Source organism: Lethenteron reissneri, chromosome 3, assembly GCF_015708825.2.
Source record: "Lethenteron reissneri isolate LAM-NWPU_2019-01 chromosome 3, ASM1570882v1, whole genome shotgun sequence".
Lineage (NCBI taxonomy): Eukaryota > Metazoa > Chordata > Hyperoartia > Petromyzontiformes > Petromyzontidae > Lethenteron > Lethenteron reissneri.
The window spans coordinates 11,952,596-11,979,246 of NC_083781.1; the positions used below are offsets into that span (position 1 = coordinate 11,952,596).

A 26,651-nucleotide genomic window follows, 5' to 3' on the forward strand; every position below is an offset into this window, starting at 1 on the left:
TGATAGCGCGCAGCGCCCTCAAGGTTTTTACAAATCTGCGTGAACCCCGACCGTCGCGTAGTGTCCGCTGTGCTGCATTGGCAAAACTATTTTAACCGACCGCAAAAAGAGGGACAGCCCACGTGTAACGAGATTTGGGAAAAAGACGTTTTATTGTGTTTCCCGTCACCTCCTCTGCCGGCAGAGCTCCCTCCTGGACCTGGTGGACGCGTTTAGGCCGACCGTCCCTCAGCCCAGCGCTGATCCGTGGGGCGCTACTCCTCCCCCACCGGCCCAGGCCGATCCGTGGGGGGCGGCGGCTGCTGCCGGGGGCGCCCAGGCTGACCCCTGGCCAACCATCGCGGGTGCGTATGTGTTTGTGTGTGAGAGGGTGAGCGTGTATTAATTGGGTGGAGCAGTGGTATAGCGGTTTGCGTGTCACACTTCAAACCCTGAGTTCGATTTCTATTGGCCAACACCGGTGATGGTTATCTGAACCGGTCTTAGGCCACCCCGAGGTCGACCCAGTCTCAAATGAGTACCTGGTGGGGTATACCATGCCGGCCTTCATAGATGCTAGTCAACAGCACTTGCTCCTACAGTCTGTTAAGTCTATACGGAGGACGTTTGTGTATGGATTGAACTTTCCCGATGACTGTTATCAGCCAGTGTCAAACTCGGCCTCTGTGGAGGAGGCTAGTGGAGGACGCTACTGGGCAGTTGGGAGGGGACAAGTGAGCGACGCTCAACAATGAGCAGAGCGCCATGTGGCTAAAACGCAGCAAATTGGCACAGTGGGGAGTACAGGTGGTGCATCTGCCAGTCTTCTCGGTTAAGCTGTACGACCGAGGTCTGCCCCTTGACCTCCTGCCAGCGAGCCTTGCTCAATTCACGCGGCCCATTGTTGGTTTGGGCAGGCACACTCTTTCGCTTATGTCTATTGCCAAGAAAATGCCAAAAACTTTGCTGTCAGTGTTGGAAAAAACACACAAATTAGACGGCAACTTATATACAGAGGTCCTGTATCTTGGTAGTTGAAAAAAAACCCGGAGAGATCATAGATTCTAGATTTGAAGCTTTCGTGACTGCAAGGATTCATATTCTTAGGTTTTTTCGGTAAAGTCACGTAGATAAAACATTAAAATTAAGAAAAGTAAAATCAAATAAAAAATCACGACGTTTCGGAGGCAACACAAGCTTCCATCTTCAGGTGGTACCGTCACAGCCACGACAGCTGTATCAAGTAAATGAGAGATTGCAGGAGCTACCACTCCGTTTATATAATGGTTGGAGAAGAGGGGGGGGGGGGTAAGGGCCAAATACAGCACACTTTTTATTCATATGGTAAGGTGAGGCTTAAGAGGGTGAGCTTTTGTTCATAGATATCTGAAATGGCAATTTTGTATTTAATGAAAAAAATTATGATTCAGTAATAGTCATCAATACCAGCGCACAGCGAATGATGATGATGATGACGATGATATCACTTGCTCACGATCATTGTGGGCACCTTTGGTGATCACGGTAATTCCCCGTGAAAAACACCGGGCCGTGTTAACAGGAATCGGTCGATCGTTTCCATGCGAACTTAACGCGTCGCTTGCATATGTTGCGGTGGCGGAAGTTCAAATGTTGGTGTTGGGCTCTGCGATTGATTCCTGATTAATCGACCAAAATGCATTCGTACCTACTAGGATTGTGCATGTGTGTATAGATTAATCATGTTTCGTAGTTTTTGTCAGCAACTTAACTTTAGTTAGGCTCACGGGTGCGATGAGTGTACACGTGAGGTGGTACTAATGGGATGGCACAATCGAGAGATGGCGGACAGTTCAAATGAAAAAGACATTCGGGATGAAATGGAACAAACGAGACGGTACAAACGTGATCAACTACAAATTAGACACACACGGACGAGAGAAAACAAAGGAGACGCTGGTTACATCGGAGTACAAACAAGACGTGACAAACGAGACTACTGACAACACTTAATTCTAGATTTGAAGCTTTCGTGACTGCAAGCTACAGTAATTTTACTGGAGCAGTTACACCTGATGACGGAGACTTGTGTTGCTTCCGAAACGTCGTGATTTAATTTAGTTCTTCTCTTTTATTAATATTTTATTCTATTATTATTTTACCTACGTGACTTTACTGAAAGAACCTAAGAGTACTGACAACACTCTCTAATGTGTTTGAGATGCACAGTACAGAGGCGCACACAGTACAGACAGTACGGATGAAACTAGGCATGAGTCGGTACAAGATAAACAGTACGGATGAAACTAGGCATGAGTCGGTACAAGATAAACAGTACGGATGAAACTAGTCATGAGTCAGTACAAGATAAACAGTACGGATGAAACTAGGCATGAGTCGGTACAAGATAAACAGTACGGATGAAACTAGGCGTGATTCGATACAAGATAAACAGTACGGATGAAATTAGGCATGAGTCGGTACAAGATAAACAGTACGGATGAAATTAGGCGTGATTCGATACAAGATAAACAGTACGGATGAAATTAGGCATGAGTCGGTACAAGATAAACATTACGGATTAGACGTACAATCAACACGAGAGTGTCGACGAGACTGTAAGAAACCCTACAGACTAGACGAAGAGACACGGGTAGTACCGACAGATGGTACCAACAGTGCGATAAAAATTATACCCCAAGTCCAGGCAGTTTATTGACTTGCAAAGGAGTTTGGTGAATCACTCCACGCGTTGTGACCATCAGCAGCATTACTTCCATATTTGTCGATCAAGTATTGGCATCGTTAATAATGGTAGGTCTGTTCTGATTGACCGCAGTCGCACACTACTCCTGGAGAGTTTAACATTTTCCATTTGTGCATCAGGTATCCCCATCTAACATGGTTGTGCGATGCGGTTTAGGGCGGGGAAGATCAAACTCAGGTATCATCTGCTTTGGGTCTTTTTTTTTATACTGGACGATTCCGATGAGCTATAGAGCTCTTTTTCACAGATATCGGGCGCCACCTGTGAACAAAAAAAAAGTTGCGAGCGTACCCCACGTGACCACGATTCTCGTCTGCTGCCACGAAGGACGTAGCTTTGGGATGGCTCCCAGGAAATACTTTGCACCTTTGTGTGGGATTTATTGTAATTTGAACGTTTTTTCGCTTTCATCCTGGCTGAGAAATACGTATGAAAATAATAAGCGCAATTTATAGCGCCGTGCGTGCTTCGCGTAAATCGGGCACGTTAGATGGCGACGGAGCTCGGAAGCGCGGTGTCTGAACGGTGCATAGTTTTCGGCGAAGGAATGGAAGCCATATGACCGTGCCTAATGCCCCAGACATCTTGCGACAGGTTGCTTTGAAGCCGCTGCGGCCATAGTGGCCTTCACCGGCAGTGGATTGATAGCTTTGGGGGGGGGGGGGGGGGCGGGGGAGGCTTTCATCCAGCAGTGTGTTACTTATTTCGCGAACGCTTTTACTTTCACACAGAGCACCGGACACGTAAGAAAATATATGTAATTAAATAAATTCACCTCCATCTCGATGTTATGCGAGTGGACGCAAGCCCACGTAGCCGCACAGCCCCAAGACTGCCTCCTCCTCCAGCACGCACAGGGCAACCAGCCTGCCCGGCACGCCCTGACCTGACGCACTTCGCACCCGGAGACGATGTGCACCACCGTCTCCTGGTCCCCGCGTTCACACGGCGGGCTGTTGCGCGGTAGGACGCCCCATCGATGTTCGGAAGCGGCGCGCACCAGCAGTGCATTGCTCCTGGCTGGCGACGACGTCGGTGACGTACGTGCGCGTGTAAACCCCGTCGCTGTCTCGGGGTGAGCGCAGGCAGAGGCGGCGTCCAGGCCGTGTCGGCGCCGGACCCTTGGCTCACGTCCCAGCCCAAGGCCGCCGACCCGTGGAGCGCAACAGGCGGCGGCGCCGGCGCCGGCATCGGCATCGGAGGGCCCTCGCCCACGCGCTCGGCGCACTCCGACCCCTGGGGACCCCCGCCCTCCAAGCCCTTGGCTGCTGCGGACCCGTGGGGGGGGAGCGGGGGGGGCACTCCGTCGCAGGCGAAGCCGGCCGACCCGTGGGGGTCGATGCACTCCCCCGCGTCGTCACAATCAGGCGAGTGGCGCTCGAGTGTTGGCGGAGAGTTCGTGAAGGTGCTGGTGGTCGCAGCATGGGCAGTTCCACATGTCGGGCGACCACTTGGTTATAGTTTTAGGAAACATAGCTTACATGTGGAATAAGTCCAATTAGCACGGTTGACTACGTACGGCGCGAAGGAAGTTCCACATACAGACTGCTATTCCAAGCTGTCTCATCACCGCCAGTAAGTCTTCCCCTCGTTAAGTTGCCAACTAATTTGTCAAGGATCGCTCTTACGGCATCGCATTGAGTTGACACTCAAGAACCATTCACAATTTTGCCATCATCGCCACCGACACCTGGCTTTTAGGTGTTCTCTTTTTACACGGTCGACTTGTCTTTAACGAGCATCATGACACAAACACTACGCATGGTGAGCTTGGTTTAGTTGCACTGCGCTACCAAAAAACCGGCGACCCGAATTCCATTCCCGGCTACGGCTTACATCGGTGGCGATCATCTGAACCGATCCTGGGTCTCTCCTTGGTCAACTCATCCTTTTGAATTGTCTTAGCATAAAGCTGGCCGGGGCGTGTGGTGCTGACGACGACACCGCCCTCTGGATGCCCCCGCCGGCGTTGATAGATGCTCACTGACCACACCTACCCCCCCCATTACTCTTTACACGGCTATAGGTGGGTGGGGTATCTCTGTCTTTGTGTCACGCAGGTGCCTTTGACCCTTTCACAGGGGTGAACGGCTCGGCTGGGGACGACCTCTCGGAATTCGACAGCATCCGCTCGTCGTCGCGAGGACACCGCGGCATGGCAGGTGGGCGCTGAGCGCTCGCGATGTCGTGGCGCCGCGTGCGTGTCGGGCGTGCGGGTTACCGGCAGCCTCTGGCGAGTGTTAGCACTTTTCCCCGTTGATGGGGGCCGCGCATGTTCAACCGAGGTTGGTTCAAGTTGGCACAGTAGGGGGAGCACAGCTGGTGAATCTGCCGGCCATCTCAGTCAGCCGACTCATGGCGCCTGCTGGGTCTGTCCCGTGACCCCCTGTCGGCAAGCCTTCGAAACTTCACGTGGCCTCAGTGCACCTTGCCTGGCACAAGGCGCCGTGGTCACCGTCACTTGGCGGTGAATGTCAGGTATTGGCTCAAGGGACAGTCGAGATGCAATACAGCCAAGGTGGCCTGGGTGCGTGTGTTGTATTTCTGTACATTTTAATCATCCTTTGCACTTTACGTAGCCAAGCGTGCTAATCGGAGGTGCGTTGTAGTGAGTTGATGGATTCAGTCTTGTCACCGATGACTGTCTTTTTAGTTTTTCTAAGTTTTTTTTTTAATATTTCCAACTTTGAGGAATAAAACTTTCAGTTTGATTATCGTACACTTCACGTAACTTTAATGTTCAGCGTTGGGTTAAAGGAGACCGATTTGAAGTGACTTTAAATCATTCTCTGACGTAATAATTATTTTTTTCTCAATTTCACTCCAATCATGCTATTGTTGTCCGCGTCATGTGATGACGGTTCTATTGAGCAGTGCAATCCCGTACGTGTTAGGTAGCGGCCCACAGAAGCGGATATCACAGGGCTCCACCTGAGATTCCTTCAGGTGACGCTAAGGCGTGGAACTTTCCCACAGAGTATTGTGACAGGAGTCAAAACCAATTTTTTTTTTAAGTTGGAAGTTTAGCCAAATCCAGTGCAGAGCCAAAACTTTACGTACTGATTTTTTTTTAGTTGCAAGTTTAGCCAAATCCAGTGCAGAGCCAAAACTTTACGTACTGATTTTTTTTTTTTTTAGTTGCAAGTTTAGCCAAATCCAGTGCAGAGCCAAAACTTTACGTACTGATTTTTTTTTTTTTTAGTTGCAAGTTTAGCCAAATCCAGTGCAGAGCCAAAACTTTACGTACTGATTTTTTTTTTTAAGTTGCAAGTTTAGCCAAATCCAGTGCAGAGCCAAAACTTTACGTACTGATTTTTTTTTTTTAAGTTGCAAGTTTAGCCAAATCCAGTGCAGAGCCAAAACTTTACGTACTGATTTTTTTTTAGTTGCAAGTTTAGCCAAATCCAGTGCAGAGCCAAAACTTTACGTACTGATTTTTTTTTTTTTTAGTTGCAAGTTTAGCCAAATCCAGTGCAGAGCCAAAACTTTACGTACTGATTATTTTTTTTTTTAGTTGCAAGTTTAGCCAAATCCAGTGCAGAGCCAAAACTTTACGTACTGATTTTTTTTTTTTAAGTTGCAAGTTTAGCCAAATCCAGTGCAGAGCCAAAACTTTACGTACTGATTTTTTTTTAGTTGCAAGTTTAGCCAAATCCAGTGCAGAGCCAAAACTTTACGTACTGATTTTTTTTTTTTTTAGTTGCAAGTTTAGCCAAATCCAGTGCAGAGCCAAAACTTTACGTACTGATTTTTTTTTTTTTTAGTTGCAAGTTTAGCCAAATCCAGTGCAGAGCCAAAACTTTACGTACTGATTTTTTTTTTTTTAAGTTGCAAGTTTAGCCAAATCCAGTGCAGAGCCAAAACTTTACGTACTGATTTTTTTTTTTTAAGTTGCAAGTTTAGCCAAATCCAGTGCAGAGCCAAAACTTTACGTACTGATTTTTTTTTTTTAAGTTGCAAGTTTAGCCAAATCCAGTGCAGAGCCAAAACTTTACGTACTGATTTTTTTTTTAGTTGCAAGTTTAGCCAAATCCAGTGCAGAGCCAAAACTTTACGTACTGATTTTTTTTTTTTTTAGTTGCAAGTTTAGCCAAATCCAGTGCAGAGCCAAAACTTTACGTACTGATTATTTTTTTTTTAGTTGCAAGTTTAGCCAAATCCAGTGCAGAGCCAAAACTTTACGTACTGATTTTTTTTTTTTAAGTTGCAAGTTTAGCCAAATCCAGTGCAGAGCCAAAACTTTACGTACTGATTTTTTTTTTTTTTAGTTGCAAGTTTAGCCAAATCCAGTGCAGAGCCAAAACTTTACGTACTGATTTTTTTTTTTTTAGTTGCAAGTTTAGCCAAATCCAGTGCAGAGCCAAAACTTTACGTACTGATTTTTTTTTTTTTAGTTGCAAGTTTAGCCAAATCCAGTGCAGAGCCAAAACTTTACGTACTGATTTTTTTTTTTTTAAGTTGGAAGTTTAGCCAAATCCAGTGCAGAGCCAAAACTTTACGTACTGATTTTTTTTTTTAAGTTGCAAGTTTAGCCAAATCCAGTGCAGAGCCAAAACTTTACGTACTGATTTTTTTTTTTTTTTAAGTTGGAAGTTTAGCCAAATCCAGTGCAGAGCCAAAACTTTACGTAGTGATTTTTTTTTTTAAGTTGCAAGTTTAGCCAAATCCAGTGCAGAGCCAAAACTTTACGTACTGATTTTTTTTTTTTTTTACACACGGTGATGGATGACCGGACTGGGACCATCAACTCCCCACACTTGCGAACACGAGTTGATCTCGGGGCGGCTGAAACCTGGATGTTGTCCCAGGATCTCGGCGGTGTCAGTTTCGCGCTCTGACCTCCGGAGCTTCCTGACCGCCTCCCGGTTTCAGAATAAAACAAAAATAACAAAAACCTTTCGGGACTCAGCGGGCGTCCAGTTGCCAGGAAACGCGAGCACTGCAGATGACTCGTTAGCGTTGGCAAGGTAGGTCATTAGCTGGGGCGCAGGGAGTACGCAGTGGGTGGCATAGAGCTTAAGTGTTTATTATTTATGTAAAATGCAGATAATTGGGCAGCGGTAAACCCTTTAGGAGGTTATTCTTTTTCTCACTGTTTTGTATCGGCGTTGTCACATGTCAATAAATAAGTAACCTGATTTTTTTTGTTATTGAGTTCAGAAGTTGGCGTGTAATTGATTGATAAACAGACGAGGGTTGAAATTGACAGGGGTGCTTCCCCACATGCTGTTGTGTGTGCATGATGCACGGTGTGCTTTGTCAGCTCGGTCTTTCATTTAAGGTTTGTTTTTGGAAAAGATTGACAAATTAGACGCTTGCGTCACCTTTAGTCGTTCCCACCGAGTCCCGATGTTGTGTTACGGTTGTGTTTCTGGCGAAGTGCGTTCTAGTTGATTTTTTATTGGAAAAGTTATGGGACGGTTCATTCATTCATTAAAAACTTACAGGCTGTAGCTTATGCCGCTCGCCCCCCCCCCCCATTATGATGTAAAGCTTCATAATGCCTAATGCACGCTAAAGGCCTTGGTGACTAACTGCGTGCGTGTTTAAAAAGCTCGTACATTTGAAAAAATAAAACATTTCTCATGGAGTTAAGCCAACGAATATAAATATTACTTACCCCATAACAGTTTTACAAGAAAAATACCAAACTCATGCAAGGGGGGGGTGTCTGCTGTTAATGTGCCTGAATGTAAGTGCACGAAATTGCCATTCTGACAGCAGCAGAGTTGGGTCCGCTCCTTTGATCAGGTTAGACGTGACGTCAATTTAACGTGTGCATCTCGTGCTCAGGAGTGAGGTGACGTTCTAGAGCAGTGGTTCTTAACCTGGGTTCGATCGAACCCCAGGGGTTCGGTGAGTCAGTCTCAGGGGTTCGGCGGAGGTTAAGACACACACCCGACTCGTATGATTGTGCACCAGTAAAACATATACCTATGTTTTGAATTTGAAAAAATAATATTTTATTTATCCAATTAATATGGGTTCGGTGAATGCGCATATGAAACTGGTGGGGTTCAGTACCTGCAAAAAGGTTAAGAACCACTGTTCTAGAGGAATGCAACATTCGTTATGCCATGGCGTTTGTTTTTGCCCGCATGGCACTCGCTGCCAGGAGCAAGCTTTTCCAGACTGCGAGTCGTGCAACAATGCGTAACATATTTAAGAGTTAACGTGCGTCCAGTGTGGCATGGGAATGCAACACGGCGTATTTGTTGGAATGACATTATTAGGCAGTAATGTCAGCAGATAAAAAAGCAAGTGTAGATTATAGTGCAGCTACTTTCAGTCTGGGACACTAAATGTGCTCTGTAGAATTCCTGCACGTTCAGAAGAAGACAAAATAAGCTGTGTGATACAGCCATTCAACGCTGTCATCATCGTTATTGTTGTCATCGTCATCGTCAGCCATTGTCTTACGCCTGCTGAATGAAGAACCTGCCCACACACCTGTCACCATCTTTCATTGTCCAGTACTTTTAGCATCCATATCACTCCTTGCACGTGAACTAATCTCTTTGCTCCCACGAGCTGTTAAGATTATTTTTAAACACTTATTCTAGTAACGTTATCTCAAGCTCTATGAGATGAGTCAGTTGTCCGAGTATCAGACCACAATGAAGTAGTCGATTACAACTCTTAGTCAACTAAACCGACTTGATCCACTCACCGTTCCAGCTCTGTCCACCATCAGCGCCATGGCGATGGCAGTGACGACCGTGTCTCGCGTGCTTTATTGGGTGCGGTTCTTTTTAAATTTTCGTGTATCCGTCCACCCAAATCAAATGTCCTTCCGGTAGCGAGTAGTGCAAGGGGGGACCCTCCTCAAGCAGCAGCGGGCAGACCAAGTGGTGGGTATCGCACGGCCTGCTTGGTAAGGTGGGGGGAGAAGGTGGGCGGTGGGTGGGGGAGATGGGGGAGATGGTTGGTAGGGGGGAACGCAGCATGCATCGTTTGCAGCGGTGGAGAGGGCTGACCACGCGCGTATCTCTCGTCTGGAGCAGGCGGCATGGACCTGCTGGGTGGGGACGACTCGGGCAGCCGGAGCCCGGACGCCTTTGAGCTGTCGGGGCTGTCGAACTCGCTGTCGCAGCAAGGCATGATGGCGACGCCGTCGTAGCCGCAAGACCCCCGAGTCGTTCCTCGGGCCCTAACGCGGCGCTCGGTCAACCTGGACTCGCTCGTCAGCAAGTCGGCGCCGCCGCCGCCAGTCCCGCAGGCCAAGAACCCCTTCTTGGGTACGTGGTGGGCTCGCTCGGGTTGGCGGGCGTTCGGGCTCGCTTGGGCGGGCGGGCGGGCGCGCTGGCTTCAGCGGGCGGGCTTCGGGCGGGCGGGTAGTGACTGTTTTGGAAAGGTCGTAGGCGGCGGTTGTGGGATGGCTCAAACGTGCAATTTTCCGCCACTGGCTGAAGGCTACGGTTGTAGATTAATCCTGCCGCTATTGCCTGTTTGAACAGGTAGATGCTGACGCCGATTCTGATGGTGTTCGTCCAGTTGAACTGACGATTACGATTTTTTCGTAAAAAATAACACGTTCACTTGTCTATGCATGTACTCACCCACGTGCTCTCTTAGCACTTGTCCACACAATCGGTATCCTAACCGTCGCACTCGCCCACGCGCCCGCCCATGCACTCACCCACCACTTCACCAAGTCATCCCCACCTACATACCCACCAATATACTCACCCTCTCGCACCAACTTGCTCGTGCTCGCCAACGAGTACACCCACGCTCCTCCTGACCTATGTTCGTTCACCCACGCACACTCGTCAACACCGTCGCCCACTCACGCACGTTCTTACACACTCGCCACCCACATCTTCGCCCACTCGCTCGCCCATGCTCTCGCTCATCCGCCTGTGCACCCGTCCGACCGCGCGCGCTTGCAGGGGTGGCGCCGGCTCCGGCACCGTCCGCCTCGTCCACCCCGTCGGCCACCAACCCGTTCCAGCTGAACCAGCCGCCGTCGCTCACGCTCAATCAGCTGCGCTCCAGCCCGGGGCTGCCCGCGCAGGCGTTTGCGGGCGGCGCCGTTCCCCTCGCGCCCATGCCCCTCGTGGGCGGCCCGCCGCTGGGCGTCATCGGCATGGGCCCGATGCCCATCGGCATGCCCGTGATGCCCGTGATGCCGGGCATGCCCGGCGGCGCCCTGCCCATGATGCCGCCGGGCATGATGGGAAACATGCCCCTCTCCATCCCCGGCGTCATGGGGACGTTGCCCCCGCAGCCGCTGGCGTGGGCCGGCGACGTCTCGTCGGCGCAGTCTGGCCAGCCCGGCGGCACCAACAACCCCTTCCTTTTGTGAGGGCCGTGGTGCGGCGGTGGCGGTGGCGGCGGCGGCGGGCAAAGGAAGGGCGCTGGCGGTTGGGGTTTTGTCCGCACGTGGCGACTCGCGAGTGGGACTCTTGCGTGTCGCGCCAACGAGCGGATGGACCCCGCCGTGGCCCCCGTCCCCTGGCCCCCCCCAGCCTAGACGTAACTGACGCGACTGCGGCACGCAACGGGGGGGCGGGGGGGGGGGCTGTTCTGCCGGAGCCTCTCGACAATGCTCGCGGACTCGGTGGCTTCCGAGTGCCACGAAGAGGAACACTCGACCCTCGGCGCTGTGAAGGCAGCTGCTCCGGTTTCCCCCCCACCCACCCCCCCACACTACGTTGATTTCTCTCCGTTTGCTCGCTCGCTCGCTCGTCGGCCGGCAAGTCGGTGAGTGAACGAGAGAGAGCGGGGTTTGGTGCGTTTTCTGGCAACTTAAAGCAGCACACTGACTGCAGTGCCCGCCCGCTCTATTGCAACGGTAAATGCAATGGATGTTAATGCGAGTGGCGGTGGTGGCAGTAGCTGTGGTTGGTGTGTAGGGGCTGCACGGGAACCGTGGTGGCGAACCTTTGCGTCGAGGTACAATTTGTGCAGTAACGTTAGGCGGCTGTACTTTACCACTCTTCATTGGCCGGTGTAGGTTTCGTTTAAAACATTTTATTTTGTGGGAGTGCGTAGTTATTATTATTCCACCGCTGTTATCATTATTAATGGGATTTTTAATATTCATGGTTTTTTTAAATTGTAAAAAAAAAAACTATAATTATATTTTGCAAAACGACTAACTTCTGATGATACAGTACTGGGCTTATTTCCTACATGTTTATTTTTTTTTGCCCCATGCTCATTTTTCCTTTAAAGGTGAGGCGTTCTCCGCCCGGATTTTTCCTGGTTTTAGCAGTTGAATATTTATCTTCTATTATAATTTATTGTGTATCATCCCTGCATGTGGTGACTGTATTTCTCAACGCACACAGTACCCGCGTCTCCGTCTGCCGCAGCGTCACGCCCGAGGCCGCCGCTTCGTCTGCGCAGCGACCCTCTGAAACGTTCACGTGTCCTCCGTCGGCCGCTCCGTCCACTCGACTGTATTTGCATAAACCACTGTTGACCTACCGTCGGTCGGTTACCACCGTTAACGAACTCCACATTAGTGCCATTTTAAAAACGTTAGTAATAGCCAGGACCGGCGGCGGGTCGAGGTTTGTGCGAATGGCTTTCTGGAAAGAAAAAAGGAATTTCATACCACATTTTGCAATTCCGTGTATGTACACATTAATATAAATGCTTCTGTATAAACGTTATGCCAATAGGTTGCTGGAAAAAGTGGGTGTAAAGAGAGTGTTCGGAGTGTTGTTAAGTGGTTTTCTTTTTGCTTCTTTGCTCAGTTTAAGACATCGGCTACCACCGCAGGGCATGTTACAGCGCGACGGATGACCCCGTGGTCTGGTCCGGATCGCACCAGTGGGAACAGGGGGGTGGGTGTTGAACAGGAATCGTGTTCTTGATGGAATTGGATCCCAGTGCAAGTTGACCCAGGCGATTGGACTGTACACACACACAGCTGTTGATGAGTCCACAGTCGACAACGTGGACGCTTTTGCCATCTGTTATCAGCCGGCTGATGGGCGAGCGACGAGTTGCACGCAACGGTGTCGACGCTGGGTGGCAGTGGGGTTGGGGATCGTGCCAAAATTGCACGGGACCCATCGGCTCCCGTGGGAATACAGCAACGTGAAGAAGGGTAATCCAGTTGCGTTTAGTTATTTTTTGGTTGTTTGGTTTTATATAAATAGCTACCATTAATACGCCTTTGCCCAGGAGAGCCTCACCGAGTTTTAGTGACGAAAAACATTTATTTCAGAAGGGAATTTTGGCAAATTACCGAGTGGTTTGTTTTCTATGCTTCACCTGTAAATTTGTGTGATCACGAAATCGTTTTACTGTAATCTTTCATTTTTTTTTTCTAAGCGTTGGATCTTATCCCCGTGTCATTTGCGTCCGTGTGCGCGCACGCATGAGCGTTAGTGAGCAAAGAAAAACAAGAGACGTCCTCCCGTATCTCAAAACACTCTCTGCCAACCACTTGGTGGCGAGACGAATTGGCGCTGGGTCTTGTCGGGGTCTACCCTCTCCGTCTGCTGGACGGCACCACGACCCTCGTGGGTCGTTTGAACGCGCGCACCGCGCTCAACCAGTACCACCCCCTCCATCGCTACACTTTGAGTTGTTCGCTCGTTGCTTTGCGCACTTGGACACGCGTGGGTGTGGACCCACTGCTGTTCCGGGTGACCGCCGCGTGCGGTGGTGGATCAGCGGTTGGCGCGAAATCTTGTTTAAGCGACATCACCAAATGCCATTAACTTTCTTTTTTCGAATGTTCGTGAGGTTTTCGCCCCGTGAGCGGACCGCCTGCTCGCTTGCATTGACCTGGCCCGACCTGTATCGCACGAGCGCGCAACCACGAGGCGCCAATGTTTGCACCCACGTCAACTGAATGCCTCACCAAGTCTTGTGTGACCGCCCCCCCCCCTCGTCCCCAAGCGAGTGTGGAGTCACATGTTTGGCCAATTCCTTACAGTATTTTGCACGTTGGAGGAAACTTGGGAAGTGCCGCAGGAGGAAAACCTGCACCGTACGAGGGGGATGACGCTGACAAGTACACCCAACAGGTTGCCGCAGATGACTTTTTAAGATTCGGTCCTACAAGTCGTCCTGCCGTTTTCATAACCGTGTATGAAAGGGAATGGAGTTGCGCTCACACTCAAGTTTATTGGAATGAGGGCGTCTGTCTCCCGACCCGTCGCCACAAGCGTTAGGACGGTGCTCAACTCCGTCGGCAGTCTCGAGCCACTCCACATTCCTATGGTGGGGAAGCACACGTTTTTTGAGTGTGGTCATTAAATGTGGCGGACAGATGCATACGACCATCACAGACGAGTGGCACCACTTAGCATCGGGGCCCGGCGCAGATATTTCACTCGCTAGTAGTGCTTCAAGTGGCAAAAACGAAGAGGTATTTTAACGTGATGACCAAACACCGTTTGCACCACGACCACCTTCCAGCGGAACCCCACCGCGGAGCAGCGTGAGATCAGCTCACGCAAGGAGCCGGATGGATTGTTGCATAACTGATGATGATGGTGATGATGATGACGACGATGACGACTTGGTAATGTTGTGACATGTTGACTTTTATTAAAAATCATAAAGAAATTGATACGCGTGGTGACGCACTGCATTGTGGACCCGGGCCCCAGCTGAGTTTCGATTCCTGGCCGCAGCTTCCAGCGCGGCGGGGCGAGCGATGTAAGAAACCAAACGACAATAAAACCTCCTGGGCTGGTCAAACAAGCTGGGTAGGCGGTCAGCCAGCAGTGGGATTGACCGCTGTATTTTGTGAGCGTTGCCACCCTTTGTGTGGTTGGCCGCGCGCTGCATCTGCTCCGTAGCTCATTGACTCAAAATGTTTTTTTGCCAAAAAACGCCGTCAGCTCGCGGTCCACCCACCGCTCCGGGTTTACCAGGCTTGTTTCACATCAATACTTTTTGATTTTTCGGTAAAGTCACGTAGGTAAAAAAATAAAAAACAACTAAGGCAGACTTAGGCGGTTGTTATTTCGCTGTCTGTCACCTGAAGACGGACGCTTGTGTTGCGCCCGAAACGTGATTTAATTTAGTTTTTCATTTTAAATTTTTTTATTTATATTTTATTTTTTCACCTACGTGACTTTACCGAAAAAAACAAAAAGTATGGATCCTTGCAGTCACGAAAACTTCAAATCTAGAATTGTTTCACATCGTCATCTGCACGCGCTGCACGGCTCCCATGATTGTGTTATTCGTGTCCGAGGCGACCCGGGTGCCGATTCAAATTGAAGGGCACCGTCATTAATTTTATTTTAACGAAATCTCTCCAATTGAATCGTTGGCTCTCTAGGCGCCCACTTGAGGGGGGGTGTGCATTTTAGCACGTGATGACTTTTAACGTGAATTCAAAAGAAAAATTTGGTAATGCTGCGTTGGCTGCGTGCGTGTGTGTAACGAGCACAATACAAAGAATATAACGCGTGACGTGTCGGGCAATGATTGCGTATGATGGCGATACGTTCAATGAGCTACAATGCCAACGTCGAGGTCTGCTTCCCCACAAGAGGGCTTCGGCAGAGTTCCGTGGAGTTTGTCTGCGCCAGAGTTTGGGTTGCGTGGCCCCAGTTATGAGTGAAATGCGCGCATCGGCCTCGTCGGCGTTCCGAAGCGGTGCATGGTACAATGACCCTTCTCTATAGCACACCAGAAGAAAGGCCACTTGCCCGAAACGTCAGCTATTCCCCCCTCCCATTTAAGGCCACAGTATTCGTGACGAATGAGTGGCTTTTCGTGCGTGCGTGTGACTATGAATTCGAGCGACGACGATGACGACGACTGGTTCACGCTGACGGCCGTACCGCGGTGTGTGTGTGCCATGCGAGAGGTGGGGGGGGGCAAGAAACCTCGCGGCGAACCAAACAACCATCACGAACGAGCCGGTGCCCACCGCCGTGGCCAGAGCGCGCCCCCTTGTGGACACAGACGGCACCGGTTCGCCTCCTGCCTGCGGGTGGCAGCGGTCGCAACCGGGTACCCGATACCCGTACTCATTTCGGGTAGTGAACGGGCACCCGTATCCGGCCGGGTACGGGTACCCATTTGCGACCCTGGTGCGGCCGGGTACGGGTAAGGAATCAAAACCCGTTTGCGACCTCTGGCTGGTGGTGGTCACACGTGGGCTGGTGGGCACGCCGTTCACGCGGCGGTCGATGGGTTCGTTCGCCTTCGAAGCTACCGCACGAGAGGGCGTAGATCACGCGCACATTGGCGCATCCGTCTGTCCCGTTCACTGCCTTCCTTGGTGAAGACATCTGGGCATGAAAGGGTGGTCTTGTATTGTGTACGAGTACATCCAGCCAAGCGATGGGACGGGGGGTCCATCGATGGGACGGAGCAGATGAAATTAGCTCTCTGCAGGTGCTAGGTAGGTTATTGATTGTATCGCACTGAGTGAGAGGCCTTCATCCAGCAGTGGATTGTGATGATGGTGAAGAAAGTCTGTCCCCGTTTTAACCCTTTTTTTTTATGAGAAACGCGAATCCCCATGCTGTACGTAATGGATGCGTTTCTGCGCTGTATATTTTCTCTCGTTTAAACTTTTGCATCCTGAACCAATTTGAAACGTAGGTAAATGTGCACACGTGCCCGCAACGAACACACTCGCACACAGCCGCCGCGGAGACCCTGAAGGCAGTGAAGATATTTTTTTAAACATTGTCAACGCGTATGTAAATACTATGTAACCTTGCTTATGTTGCAACAATAATAACTCTTACATTTCGATTTAAAGCTTTCGTGACTGCAGGGATTCATCTTCTTGGTTCTTTCGGTAAAGTCACGTAGAAGGGAAATAATAAAATAATAAAAATAAAAGATAATTAAATAATTCTCACGGCGTTTCTGCTTGCGTTGTGGCCGTAACGTCGTGAGAATTATTTTATTATTTTTATTTTTATTATTTTATCATTTTCCTTCTACGTGACTTTGCCGAAAGAACCAAGAAGATGAACTCTTACATTATTATTGCTAACACGCGCCACACACCAACAGCGGTGAGATTGCATTTGGATCCATTCACGGGGTTTACTTTCATTAAAAAAATGTTTTACTTTAAACGATAATTATAACAAACGGGAAGGTAAATGAACAAGCATAGATAGCGTTGTCTTTGAAGCCGTCGTGAATGTCATCGTCAATGCAGATCGACAAAGATACAACAGCCGGTTTTTTTGTTATTATTTTCACTTCGGTTTTAATTTTATTTTGCTACTTTTATGAACATCGAATTCACTGTGGTATGGAACTCTTTAGTAACGCCGATCCCAGCGAGTTTATGGTAACCGATGTAATAATAAGAACATGTCGACGGCGAATGATGATGATGATGATACTGGGTTGTCGCCTGATGCATTAGAAACTTAAATAAAAAAAATACTCAACGTTGTACACACAGTGACCGTCTTCTTTGGATGTCTTCATATCGGCCCTGTTGTGCCGTGCTTCTCGTAATCGCAATGAATAATCATAATCATGTCAACTTGTCACGCGCAGCCGCATGCGATCACTGTCACAGAGAGAGAGGATCACTCGGTAGGCGTGAGACGACACCACAGACAGCCGCGTTCGTGCGAGCATGCGTAGGAGGAGGGTGGTGGAGCTGTTAGCGCGCTGCAATACGAACCCGGCGACCCGAGTTCGATTCCCGCTCACGGCCAACATCAGTGGCGACAATCTGAACCGGTCCTGGGCATCCCCCCTAGGTTGACTCGGCCTCAAATGAGTACCCGGTGCGTTGTGTAAACATCGACACTGGGGAGACAAAGGCGGCCGGGCGTAATGCGAGACCGTTCTGGCCTTCATAGGTGCTACTCGCTAACAGCACTTGCCCCAACAGTCTGTTAAGACCATACGGGGGGGATCTTTGTGCGTGCGAGATCAGGTTTGTAAAACTTCATTGACGCTGGGGGACAAGTTTAGCGTGCGTTTTACTTTCCGGAGCATCGTACGATCCGGAGAATACGGCAAGTACAGAGAAGCGTTGTGACATATTGCCCGATCCACAAATACGACATCGCAGCGATACAACTCCGCTGCTCCTGACTCGGTTCTCCGGCTTTCACCACCACCTGAATGTGAGATTGTAGTCGTTGCTCTGCATCTACATCAGCAAGTAGTAGAAGTATTATTGTGTACGCGTGGGCATTCGGCTCTAACGGAACTGGCCAAACATATCAACGCAAGACTCCCTGTACAGCAGTGTTCTGAACTAATTTTTTACGCGACAAGACATCAGCAGTGTGAGGCTCCGCCACACATTTTAAACCATTGTTGGGGTTGGCAGTGGCACGACGACGATGATGATGGTGATGACGGGGCGGTGTTTTCACGATTTGTCGATTGTCCGGCGCCGCACTAAATGCCCCACCAGGGGGCCGCACAAAAGGTCACCAGGGGCCACACTAAAGGCCACCAGGGTCCACACTAAAGGTCACCAGAGGCCACACTGAAGGCCACCGGGGGCCTCACTAAAGGTCACCAGGGGCCGCACTAAAGGCCACCAGGGGCCACACTAAAGGCCACCAGGGGCCGCGCTAAAGGTCACCAGGGGGCCACACTAAAGGCCACCAGGGGCCCCACTAAAGGCCACCAGGGGCCACACTAAAGGTCACCAGGGGGCCACACTAAAGGCCACCAGGGGCCACACTAAAAGCCACCAGGGGCCACACTAAAGGCCACCAGGGGTCTCACTAAAGGTCACCAGGGGCCACACTAAAGGCCACCAGGGGCCACACTAAAGGTCACCAGGGGCCGCACTAAAGGCCACCAGGGGCCACACTAAAGGCCACCAGGGGCCGCACTAAAGGCCACCAGAGGCCACACTAAAGGCCACCAGGGGTCTCACTAAAGGCCACCAGGGGCCACACTAAAGGCCACCAGGGGTCTCACTAAAGGTCACCAGGGGCCACACTAAAGGCCACCAGGGGCCACACTAAAGGCCACCAGGGGCCACACTAAAGGCCACCAGGGGTCTCACTAAAGGCCACCAGGGGCCACACTAAAGGCCACCAGGGGCCACACTAAAGGCCACCAGGGGTCTCACTAAAGGCCACCAGGGGCCACACTAAAGGCCACCAGGGGCCACACTAAAGGCCACCAGGGGCCACACTAAAGGCCACCAGGGGCCACACTAAAGGCCACCAGGGGCCACACTAAAGGCCACCAGGGGCCACACTAAAGGTCACCAGGGGGCCACACTAAAGGCCACCAGGGGCCACACTAAAAGCCACCAGGGGCCACACTAAAGGCCACCAGGGGTCTCACTAAAGGTCACCAGGGGCCACACTAAAGGTCACCAGGGGCCACACTAAAGGCCACCAGGGGTCTCACTAAAGGTCACCAGGGGCCACACTAAAGGTCACCAGGGGTCTCACTAAAGGTCACCAGGGGCCACACTAAAGGCCACCTAGGGGTCTCACTAAAGGCCACCAGGGGCCACACTAAAGGCCACCAGGGTCCACACTAAAGGTCACCAGGGGCCACACTAAAGGTCACCAGGGGCCACACTAAAGGCCACCAGGGTCCACACTAAAGGTCACCAGGGGCCACACTAAAGGCCACCAGGGGCCACACTAAAGGCCACCAGGGGCCACACTAAAGGCCACCAGGGTCCACACTAAAGGTCACCAGGGGCCACACTAAAGGTCACCAGGGGCCACGCTAAAGGCCACCAGGGGCCGCACTAAAGGTCACCAGGGGCCACACTAAAGGCCACCAGGGACCACACTAAAGGCCACCAGGGGCCACACTACAGGCCACCAGGGGCCACACTAAAGGCCACCAGGGGCCACACTAAAGGACCACCAGGGGCCACACTAAAGGCCACCAGGGGCCATACTAAAGGCCACCAGGGGCCACACTGAAGGACCACCAGGGGCCACACTAAAGTACCACCAGGGGCCATACTAAAGGCCACCAGGGGCCACACTGAAGGCCACCAGGGGCCACACTGAAGGCCACCGGGGGCTACACTAAAGGCCACCGGGGGCCATACTAAAGGCCACCAGGGGCCACACTAAAGGCCACCAGGGGCCTCACTAAAGGCCACCAGGGGCCACACTAAAGGCCACCAGGGGCCACACTGAAGGCCACCAGGGGCCACACTGAAGGCCACCAGGGGCCACACTACAGGCCACCAGGGGCCACACTAAAGGCCACCAGGGGCCACACTAAAGGCCACCAGGGGCCACACTACAGGCCACCAGGGGCCTCACTAAAGGCCACCAGGGGCCACACTACAGGCCACCAGGGGCCTCACTAAAGGCCACCAGGGGCCACACTAAAGGCCACCAGGGGCCACACTGAAGGCCACCAGGGGCCACACTGAAGGCCACCAGGGGCCACACTAAAGGCCACCAGGGGCCTCACTAAAGGCCACCAGGGGCCACACTAAAGGCCACCAGGGGCCACATTAAAGGTCACTAGGGGCCGCACTAAAGGCCACCAGGGGGCCAGACTAAAGGCCACCAGGGACCACACTAAAGGCCACCAGGGGCCACACTAAAGGCAACCAGGGGCCACACTAAAGGCAACCAGGGGCCACACTAAAGGCCACCAGGGGCCACGCTAAAGGCCACCAGGGGCCGCACTAAAGGCCACCAGGGGCCACACTACAGGCCACCAGGGGCCACACTACAGGCCACCAGGGGCCACACTAAAGGTCACCAGGGGCCACACTAAAGGCCACCAGGGACCACACTAAAGGCCACCAGGGGCCACACTACAGGCCACCAGGGGCCACACTACAGGCCACCAGGGGCCTCACTAAACGCCACCAGGGGCCACACTAAAGGCCACCAGGGACCACATTAAAGGTCACTAGGGGCCACACTAAAGGCCACCAGGGACCACACTAAAGGCCACCAGGGGCCACACTACAGGCCACCAGGGGCCACACTAAAGGCCACCAGGGGCCACACTAAAGGCCACCAGGGGCCACACTACAGGCCACCAGGGGCCACACTACAGACCACCAGGGGCCACACTACAGGCTACCAGGGGCCTCACTAAACGCCACCAGGGGCCACACTAAAGGCCACCAGGGGCCACATTAAAGGTCACTAGGGGCCGCACTAAAGGCCACCAGGGGGCCAGACTAAAGGCCACCATGGGCCGCACTAAAGGCCACCAGGGACCACACTAAAGACCACCAGGGGCCACACTAAAGGCCACCAGGGGCCGCCAGTGACCCGCAGGGCCTTGCGATGAAGAGCGCTGCCCGAGAAAGAGTCTTGAGACTCCTCTTTGGTTCTTTCGGTAAAGTCACGTAGGTCTCAAATTAAATCAATCGCGACGTTTCGATCGCAACACAAGCGACCGTCATCAGGTGGAACTGATACAGCAGGAGAACTGCTCAAGTTCAAGTTCATTTATTAGGTATAGCCCTGTGAGCCATTCGGCTCTTGAATCGGGTGCAACCGCAACAAACAAAAAACAAAAACATGAACAATACAACTTTTTTTTTCGCTGACTCCTTCTCCTGCTGTATCGGTTACACCTGATGACGATCGCTTGTGTTGGTTTTCTACCGACGTGACTTTACGGAAATAACCAAAGGGTTTGGATTCCTGCAATCACGAAAGCTTCACATCAAGATTGTCTTGAGACTGGCTTAACGTATCTGAGGTGGGCCTCCCAAGTTGCGGAACGTCAGGTTGGGAGACCTCTGCAACCGCCTCTCCCGTTCCATTCGTCACATCTGCAAAGTGACTTTGGGGCTGATTTGTTTGACATCTCGCGAGACATCAGCAGCAGCGGCACGCTTCGGCGACCCGGTGTGTCGCCAGACGTTGCTGGGCAATCAGCTCTGGGGCCTGCTGCTGTAACACAACGCAGGACGGCGACATGGTACAAAATGTGTCTCCTACTCATCAGCCATGATCTATCCACTGCTGCATGAAGGCTTCCTTCACCCCCCACTCCCCTAGCGACGTACACACATGTTTTATGTTTGATACATACCGCGCGTGCGTTGTTCGCGTGCGCGCGGTAATATTTTTCAATTTCCCAACGGAGTGGCGCTTGCATTTAAAGGTCGCCATGTGCCAGGCGTCTGATGAACTCCGTTATTTTATGTAATCGTCATTACTGGCAGATTTCGGCTTACGTTGGGCACCGGGCTGCCGTGTTGTGGTGGTAAGCTGCAAGTGAGTGGCCGTTCGATTTGTCTCAACCCACCCAGCGGTCTGCAGCCATTCCTCGTTTAACGCGGTTCGACGCCCTCCGGAGAAAGCACCGCGGTTTAAGCGAAACCCGCGTTACATGCAGAGTGACTGGACACTGCTGGCTGGCTGCACCTTGAACTAAAGTACGAGTTAACCACACATATTTGTACCATCTTATTTGACAGGTACTATTCTACTTTACCGAGTGTTGACATCCCCAGCGTTTAACAGCACTGCCATTTTGTATTTGGATTGTCAGCCAACACCGGCCGCAACCCCGAGTTGAGGTGCACCGATTGTTCTCTTTTAGCCCCCCCCACCCCCACCGTTCCATTCATTGGCTACCACATTCAGATAAGCCCCTCCCCCCCCTCCCCCTTAACTTGTATATAAGAGCTTGTCTCTTGGATTTTTCCTCACTTGATACAGTAAATCTAGCTGTGACGGTCCCACCTGAGACTTGTGTTGCCTCCGAAACGTCGTGATTTATTATTTTATTTCTATTACTTTTTTTTTTACCTACGTGACTTTACCGAAAAAAAACCTAAGAGTTATGAATCATTGTAGTCACGAAAGCTTCAAATCTAGAATAAAAAAAAAGTACCAGTTACTTCCCGAGGGGTCTGACCAACGTCAGAGTGGCGGCCAAATAACCCTGAAGCGAAATCGTGATTTGAAGTTTGGAACCCTCAAGTGGCTCATGCGCCGCGCTACGAACCAGAGGTCGCAACCGGGTACCCGATACCCGTACCCTACCCGATACCCGGCTACCCGTACCCGGCCGGGTACGGGTACGGGTACCCATTTGCGACCCTGGTGCGGCCGGGTACGGGTACGGGTAAGGAATCAAAACCCATTTGCGACCTCTGCTACGAACCCGGGGGAGCCGACCACGATTTCCTGGCACGCGGCCAACAACAGCGGCGAATATTTGAACCGGTGCCGGGCATCGCCTAGGTCGACTCAGCCTTAAACGAGTACTGTAACCTGGAGAGACAAGGGAGGCACGGGGCGTGGTGCTGGCCACACCACCCCTTCGCGTGTGGAAGTCATCAGCGGTTGTACAATGGGCGAGGTCTAGCCCACGCCATGGGAATGTGGAATTTCCACTGCTGTCTCAGGGCTGTAAATGGGAAATGGTGACTGTGACTTTGATATTTTGTGGACTCTGACCGAATCACGCGGAATGAGCCCCGGTCCCGACAAACTTCCCCAGGCGAAGCAGTGTGTGACGTTGTCGACTGTTGGGGCAAGTGCTGCGATGGAGTAAGGTGCTCGGTGGGTGTGTTACGTCCAGCGCCACGCCCGGCCGCCTTTGTCTTTCTCTAGTGCTAATGTTTTACACGCGGCAGCAAGTCCAGCACAGGACTCATTTATGGCCGAGTCGGCCTTATAGGGGCGCACCCAGGGCCGGTTCGGTTATTATCACTCGCCAATGATGGCCGGGAAATCGATCTCGGCTCGTCGGGTTTCGTAACCGCGCACTGCGCTCACCGCTGCGCCACCGCTCCACCCACCCACCCGAACACAAAAAAATATCCCCCGCATAGCCTCAAAAGGGCTGTTTGGGGCATGTGCTGTTGGTGAGTCCATCACCTATGAAGGCCGCCTGTGTTTCCCTCGCGACTGTGATAACACATCGCAGCAGCTACTCATTGGCGGTTGAGTCAACCTAGGGGAGGACCACAGGACCGGTTCCGATGATCGCCACTGGTGTTGTTAGTTGGCCGTGAGCGGGAATCGAACTCGGGTTCGTCGGGTTCATAGCTTACGCGGTGTGCTGATCGCTGCGCCACCACTCCACGCCCGGCTACAACTCCACACCCGACTCTTCGCTCATTTACCAGCTTCACATTCCCTATTGCCGTACAAATACTGGAGGAAGGGCCTTTGCTATTGAGCCCCCCAGGGTCTGGAATGCAATTGCCAATAAACTGCAACTTGAATCACTACCTATGAGATCTTCACTCAAAACTGCTCTAGAAGAGTTGTACACCCCTAGCTGCCACTGCTGTTCAGCGGCCTAAAATCAAATGTATAATCTTGTGTTTTGATTTAGTGTGCTGATCTTTAAAGGTGCATTTGAAAAAAATTGATACTCCGACTGATGCTCTAGCTGTTGTAGAGTGACTCATGCAGCCAGCTATGGCTGCAGGGTTTGGTGGTACATGTTGTTTATGTCGTTTATTGTGAAATTTCGGTCACAGTTCCTATGATCACTGTTACATTGCTTTTATGGCTTTATTTTGGTGATTTCGAAAAGTTTTTTGGTTTGGCCATGTTTGTTTGTTGTCGTACAGAGTTAGAATGATGACTTTAATCTAAGTTGTCTTGTGGTTGTTGTTGTTTGACTTGCATCCCACTGGGACTTTTGCACAGCGTTGGTGTACGGTGTTTTTTCTGGAAGACTTTGCAGTTTTTTCCTGGATTTTTCTGTTTGCGCATAGTCACTTTAAGATGTTTTCTTGTTCATGTTTTAGTTTTTTGTTTGTTGCGGTCGCACCCGACTCAAGAGCCGAATGGCTCACAGAGCTATACCAAATAATTGAAACTTTAAAAAAACAATCTCCCACCGGACACATCAACCTTTAATTACGTGCAGTTAGAGCCCCGTTTAATAATAATAATAATGTGCACGTCATTACCACATGCGGCGGTCACGCTTAGCCGAACCTAATCAGGGGGAACCGGGCGGGTTGATGTTCCAAGAGAAACAGCATATGAGAAGTTCATTAAATGAGCAAAGCATCCACAGGCACGCCACGTAAGAGTGTCAACGTCTCCAGGGGTTGTGTGAATTCCTATCTCGGGCACAGAGAACACCGGGGAACAGCACGTGTCCCACGTGGTGGTTCCAGTCCCTGACGTATCATCATGCGCCACGGTGGTGAGACATTAACTACCTCGCCTGGTACACAGGAGGTTGTGGGTTCGATCCCGACCCTGATACCGGTTGTATATTTGGAGTTTTGCGTGTCTCTCTCTTTCTCTCCCGTGGTCGCGTGGATTTTTATCCGGGTACTCGGAGTTTTCCCCATGCACATTTAGAATTAACGGCATCCGTTTAGAGTGTGTGGCCGCTTCAAATGTCCACGTGATGGCGAGCCACTCCGTTCAGCTACCATTCGTGGCCAGGCCGCTTCAGAGGAAGAGCTACGTAGCTCAAGTGGCCTTAAACCCGCTGAAATAAAATGTATTTTTAAAAACCTAGTTTTTTTTTAAATACTAGTTTTTTTTAAATACGAAGGTATGAAATATTACGGTTATCTTACGTACTGGAATCGATTCCTCTGTCGGCTATCGGTTCAAATACTCGAACTGATCAATTGGATAGCACATTCCCGCGTGTGCCGCTGGACTGGAGGTGGATGGGCGTGGCTTTTATGGGGTGGGGGGGGGGTTTCCCGCCTTCGGGAGGCGGGATGTCGTGTTGTTGTTGGTTGTTGTTGTTGTTTAAAGGAAACCCGAGCCATCGACCACAGGAAGCAGTGGATTACAGGACAATGTTTTCGTCGATTGATCGATTTTGGCCGATTGGTGGGCCTGGCTCCCGTGAATGCCACCCTGAACAACCAGCGGCCTCGATCCTCACCGTTAACATCTGTATATATACACACAGACGTATAAACAATCGTTCGTGGGGGGAAAAAAACCCACGATCGATTATTTACGAGTCGTTCAAATACCGTGCACGGTTTACATTTGTAAAGATTACAGGGGTGGGGGCAAAGCAAAATAACAAGAAGAGAAATTAGTTTTGTCTAATTCGTTTAAAAACAAATAAACGCTCAATATTTCAAGAGGCCGCAATGCGCTGCGGTGATGAATACGAGACACGGCGGTGGGTGAATGGGTCCTTAATAAAATAAAATAACGTCACGAACAATATCAAGTTCCCTGCCCGATAGACGAAACGACGCAGGCGAAACGAATGAGTGTTGGCAGGACCCTCTTGAAAGATAGTCTTGAGACTCACCGATGCTTTCGTGGATAAGCAAGCCTCGTAATAAAATAACGGTGATAATGATCGTTTGTTTTATTTTACTTTTATTAATTTAAATTTTTACCTACGTGACTTTACCGAAAAAAACCTAAGAATATGAATCCTTGCAGTCACGAAAGCTTCAAATCTAGAGATAATGATCGTGTTTATATTATCCATGATAGAAGGGGGGTTGGGTTTGTTGGATTAGATTTCGTAAATATATACATGTTGAACTCTTCTGTTCTCTCGGTAAAGTCACGTAGAAAGAACTAAAATAAAATAAATCACGACGTTTCGGAGGCAACACGAGCCTCCGTCATCAGGCGAGAAAATGTATAAATGTTGTGTCGTTAAACCCGCCACCACCCGACGCAGCCAATTGGTAAGGTTTGTCACGTAAACAGAAGATGCCAATTCGTTATTAGTACAGCACTAACCGGTGTGTTGGAGGGTAAATCCGCGAAAGCGAAAGCCCACGTGTTCATCTGACTCGCGTCTCATATCGATGTTACTACAGGAGCGCAATGACCAACACGAGTCCCGGCAGAGCGCATGGACTGCGAGTGGCCGTGACGCAGAGCTCCGCGTGGGGAGCACGGAGCTCCGCGTGGGGAGCACGGAGCTCCGCATGGACCCAGCAGTCACTCAGCACTCACTCACTCACCCACTCACCCACCCACTCACCCACCCACTCACTCACCCACCCACCCACCCACTCACTCACCCACCTACTCACCCACCTACTCACTCATCCACTCACTCACTCACCCACCCACTCACCCACCCACTCACCCACCCACTCACTCACCCA

At 50.9% G+C, this 26,651-nt stretch overlaps 1 protein-coding gene across 1 annotated transcript in view; it reads left to right on the plus strand.

Annotated features, from left to right (window-relative positions):
• The window catches only part of LOC133346661 (epsin-2-like), a 54,775-nt gene extending 37,695 nt beyond the window's left edge, over positions 1–17,080 (plus strand). The window contains 7 exon segments of the mRNA XM_061558418.1: positions 185–344; positions 3,811–4,092; positions 4,786–4,887; positions 9,730–9,842; positions 9,844–9,876; positions 9,879–9,963; positions 10,618–17,080. Of these exon segments, the coding sequence (XP_061414402.1) occupies positions 185–344; positions 3,811–4,092; positions 4,786–4,887; positions 9,730–9,842; positions 9,844–9,876; positions 9,879–9,963; positions 10,618–11,033 (1,191 nt within the window). The 3' untranslated portion in view covers positions 11,034–17,080.
• The last annotated feature ends 9,571 nt before the right edge of the window (positions 17,081–26,651 follow it).